The sequence below is a fragment of the Vespa mandarinia genome, chromosome 2 (genome assembly GCF_050613455.1).
Source record: "Vespa mandarinia isolate Hongniang chromosome 2, ASM5061345v1, whole genome shotgun sequence".
NCBI classification, from domain to species: Eukaryota; Metazoa; Arthropoda; class Insecta; order Hymenoptera; family Vespidae; genus Vespa; species Vespa mandarinia.
Window position 1 is genome coordinate 15,312,501 of NC_140811.1, and position 5,000 is coordinate 15,317,500.

The 5,000-nt window shown below is 40.9% G+C and overlaps 2 protein-coding genes across 5 annotated transcripts in view; one reads left to right on the forward strand and one right to left on the reverse strand.

The window, feature by feature from the left end:
* LOC118441546 (uncharacterized) overlaps positions 1-3,562 on the reverse strand; it is a 7,994-nt gene extending 4,432 nt beyond the window's left edge. Inside the window, exon 1 of one of the 2 annotated variants that reach the window (XR_014981839.1) lies at positions 718-1,054. Coding sequence is in view for 1 of the 2 variants with exons in the window: in XM_085655245.1 (XP_085511371.1) it covers positions 3,414-3,513 (100 nt within the window). In the remaining variant the exon portion in view is untranslated. Of the gene's footprint in view, positions 1-717; positions 1,055-3,413 lie in introns of those variants that run through there. The other variant, XM_085655245.1, reaches the window with a different exon arrangement.
* The window catches only part of MESR6 (misexpression suppressor of ras 6), a 450,575-nt gene that overhangs the window by 96,835 nt on the left and 348,740 nt on the right, over positions 1-5,000 (forward strand). The window lies entirely within an intron of this gene.

The following is a 5,000-nucleotide window of genomic DNA, read 5'->3' on the forward strand; positions in this document are numbered from 1 at the left end:
ACACACACATATTATTACATACGATTACCTCGTATAGTTACTTCGCATATCGTGTCGTTCCTTTATTTACTAACGAGTTCCTTAATTGATCTTCGATCTATCTTCGAGAGTATGTATTCGGACGTCGTTTTAATAAGGTACACGTTCACTCACGTCGATTAAGAATCCGATATATCACGCGTTACACGGTGTTGAGTGTACAAAGGGCTGGCTTGGTTTCTCGGATTGATACATTGGATTTCGACGGTGACAGTGAGAGGATTGAACCGTTCATTATGAGTGTTAGCATGGACGATGTCGTATTGGAGTCCGGTGTCGAAGCGTGACGATTCAAACGGATCCATAGACCGATAGATCTTTTAATTGTTTTGTGAAATACTATACAACGATTATCGCGTTTCACGAAACTTTTTTCTCATCCAATTTGTTAAACTATTAATTAAAGAAAATTATCGAATATATTCGCGTACGTTTTAGTGACACCTCTCGTATATTATCGTATTCGCGACGAATACGAATGTTTTTCAACTTTTGTGTTTCCACTTTTTGAACGACTTTTCTTTAGCTCGGATCATTTCTATCGTCGACGAGACAAAAGAAAATAAAGAAGATTTCACAAACATTGGCGATGAAAAGAATGGATCATTATTTATTAGTGGAATAATTAATTAATCGATATTATTTCTTCTTTCTTGGGATAATCACGTTTAACAGTACCTTTCCCTTTTCTAAGGAGCTGGCTCCGCCCTGTGTACGATCTATTATTTCTTCTTTCTCTTTACGTTGCACCGCCATTTTGTCAGTTTATGACTAACGCGATCGGAATTACACGTAATATCCATACGACCGTACCGATAGATATATCGATAGAATAACTTATAAATCGTATTTGAAAAATTTTATAAAATTGATATATAGCTCGTTGCGACGTACGATGTCGACTCGTTCGCGCGGATCTCTAAGAAACTCACGAAGGAGAAGGAGAAGCGGAAGGAAATGTCACGGTGTTGTCGCTCGCGAAAGCGAGTCACGAGGATCGAGCCGATGCTCGCTCCGAGACGTCCTCCTCGCAGTCTCATTTTAATTAAACGAAATTCCGCGTCTAACAAAGGGCGGCAAGCCAGCCGGATAATTCGAAAGGGCAGATACGTGCTTCCTGGTTGGTCGAGTCGGTGGATGCGGGTGGTGGCGGCGAGGGAGGAGGGTCGACGGAGGTAGGAACCGGTTCTAGCTTTCCCCCGGGGTAACTGGGTGCCGTCAAGAGACGTTGGAGGAGGGAGGAAGAGAGAGAGAGAGAGAGAGAGAGAGAGAGAGAGAAAGAGAGAGAGAAAAAGAGAGGGAGCTTGAACGAAAGCGAGAGAAAGAAAAGGGCGAAGAGAAGAATGAGCGCGGATGGGAGAGGCTCGATGGACGAAAAGAGAGAGAGAGAGAGAGACTCCGGAGTGGGATCGATAAAGGGAGTGTCGGCACGAGAATCGGGCATGAGGAACGCGAGGGTGGCCCTCGCCCTAAACGATCACCTTAAGCGGGTCAACGCGTTCCTCGTCCTGTACGAAAACGATAGTCTGGAACGGCTTCATTAACCTCACGTACGAGATGGATCTAGAACAGAATTTGAAGGATCTTCCTCTTGAATACTCAATATGTTCATATTTCAGATATATTATTAATCATCAATGAAATTTCATTAGAATTTCATTGAAAGAAAAATAAGAGCCTATTCATACTTAGAAATAAAAAAAAGAAAAAAGAAGAGAAAAAAAAAGTCGTAAATTTCTTGTTACAGCTTTTGCAACTAAAGAGAGAGAGAGATAGAGAGAGAGAGAGAATTTTTTGTTGTTCTCCGTCGGATTTTTTTATTTTATCACATATACTATATTTATTATGACGGATAACGTCGCCGTCTAATAAGTCTTATGTCTTTACTTTTTTATACCTTCAAACGAGATACCGAACGTTGTTTGTCTAAGTAAATTAAAAATGTCCGAAGAATGTGTAAAACCGTTTGTTTTTCGTCAAAGCGGAAGCTTAATAATTATTCTCAATCATCGTTGTAACGGGAATCGTTATACTTTGTTATTAGTCCGATGCACCATTGGCACTACACGTCTACGGACTTTAAGTACCTTGCTATTCATTAATGTCGGCCGAATAAATTTATTGTACTTTAACGCGAGGCGTTTACCTTCCATGACATAAATCCATTCGAAGCCCTCCTCCTTTCTCAGCGACTCCGTTTCCCTTTCTCTCTCTCTCTCTCTCTCTCTCTCTCTCTTTCTCTCTCTCTCTCTTTCTCTCTTTCTTCTCTCTCTCTCTCTCTCTTTCTCTTATATACCGGACCGTCGTCGCATCGTATGCGTTCAGGTGAAGGGAAAGGACACAGGTGTTTCCTCGTCGAATTTTCGTAACTACAAAATATCTCATGCAATGAATAAAATAGTTGTTAAATGAATTAAAGTTTAAAGGAAGGGGTGAAGGTAGGGAATAAGAATATGAGAATTAATACGCATTCGAAATATTTTTAATACAATCGCATTATTTTAGATATAATTTGTTTTTCTTTCCTTTTTTTTTTCTTTTTTTTTTTTTCAAATCGATTGTTTTTGAAAACGCTTCTTAATAATCTCGTTTGCGATTGAAAAGGCGCAATACTAAAGCTTTTTCCTTGCTGAGTCGAAGTTATCCCTACGTGACACGCGGGTCGCGTTATCTCTCGCAGGCTATATGAAACACAAGGGTGGAACTTTTGAAGGGGGAGGGAGTAATCCTTGCAGGCGGATTACTTGGGATTTTTCTTGGCTTTAGGGTAAAGAAAGGAAACGGGAGAAAAGAAGCCTGGCACTTCCTTCGAAGGAGCAGTAGCAGTCTCCGTATTCCTAACCAACCCCTCGCTGATGACACATTGTCTTTCCTTCGGCTTTTCTATCTATTCTTTTCTTTACGTCGTGCGAAAAGAATACATGTTCGTATTAATAAAGACAAGATCGTTTCTCCGACGGATATAACTTTTTATATTCTCTTTTTCAGGAGAACAGTTTTTGAAATACAATGAAAAAAAGAAAAAAAAAAAGAGAAAGAAAAAGAAAAAAGAAAGAAAACGTAAAAAAAAAAAAGATTCGATATTTTCCCATTAGATATTTATTATTTCCGATAAATAATCGGCGTTCCATCGTGACGTACAATAGCGTAAAATTACGAGAAAGAACAAGATCCATTTGAAAGGAGGAAGGGAAATATAGTCCTCTCTTCTCCCTTTCATCCTATCCAAGTACCCGTACCCTCGAATCTTTATCTCCCGTTTCCACCCACTCACCTTCCCAAGGCATAGGCGCGCGTGAGCGTAACGCAAGGCACTTTGCCATTGTACTCACACTATCGAAGGAGGCGCGGTTTATAATATGATACGCTCTCACCGAAATAATGTTCCTCCAGCAGCCCCACCGACTCCATCTCTTCTTTTTCCCCTCTCCTTTCACCTCTCCTAGGGTCTTTCTCTTCCACGGAGTTTCTCATCTATCAACAGTTTTCTTTTCCCTCCTCCTCCTCCTCCTCCTCCTTCGGGCCTCCCTTCCACCTTTTTCCCTCTCGCATGCCGTACGCTTTTCCGGGTAAGATTTATGAAATGGTACTTTGTACGGTTCCATTTTAGCGTACGCCTCGATTTACTCGGTCGGAGTTGCGTCTGGGGCCTCCCGACATCGTCTTATTTCCAAAGTTTTCTTCTCCTTGGCTTTGCGAAGATGAGAGAGAGAGAGAGAGAGAGAGAGAAAGAGAGAGAGAGAGAGAGAGAAAGAAAGAAAGAGGAAGAAAACGTACAAGCCGGGCACGCCCCTACAGGATGTCTCAGAAGTCTAATCTCCCATCCACAAATCGACGCCGTTAATCTCTCCTCGATGTAGGCATCACCTTGATGGACATACTGGCACGGTTTTGTCTTAATTATTTCTCTTAACGATGCTGTCAAATTTAAAACCGAATGCACCTTTCTCTTTCCCTTTCTCTCTCTCTCTCTCTTCCTCTCTCTCTCTCTCTCTTTCTTCATTACTCCCTTTTCCTCTCCATTTCTTGATGTGTCCCAAAGAACGTGTTTCGTAAGTCACGGACCGTTGCCGATTGAAATATTTCCTTGGATCGTTGCCATTATCGTTCTCGTCGGTGCTCTAAAGCAGCTCACGCCTTTCGTTCGTAATATAAAGTGAGTTTATGTTTATTCTACTTACTAATCTTTCCGTTCGTCGGTATCTTTATTCGGACAAGCATATCTATTTATTCACTACCTACGTGTTATTTTACAAGAGAAATATATACTACGTCGGAATGGCAGTACCTAAAACAATTCTAGATTGTGAAGATATTTCTAAACGTTAAGACGTTCAAAGTTTCATGAGGATTTCATAAACGTTTAGAAATTCTGTAAATTCGAAAATCACGTGCGAGACGTAAGATTCGATAAAATACGTTCGCTAAATCATCTTTCTCTTGACATTCTCGGAGACTTTTCCCTTTTTTTGATTTGCCTTTTTTTTTTCATTTTTTCTTTTTTCCTCTTTTTTCTTCCATTTTTACTTTTTTTTTTTTTTTTTTTTTTTTTTTTTTTTTTTCCTTTGAGTTCAGTCGTTTCCCTTGGAAAATCGTGGCTGCGCCTGTGCGTCGCGTGCGTGCCACGCATGTCCAACGAGCCCTAGAGAGAGTCTAGAGATACTTATTCAAGCCCTTTTCAGGGGTTGGTCGCAAGTCCTTCCCCATGTGAGGGAAAAGATAGTATACAAAAATGGATGGGTTCTTAGAGCGTGGATACGATTTTAGCGCGCCACCCTCGTGCCACACCCACATCCATCAACTTAAAATCTCGATTTTCAAGTCCACCTTTTTCGTTCTTCTTGAAAAAATTCTCTCCATCTTCCGCCCCCTCCACTCTCTCTCTCTCTCTCTCTCTCTCTCTCTCTCTCTCTCTCTCTCTCTCTCTTTTTCTTTTCTTTTACGAAACGTTCGTCTGTTTT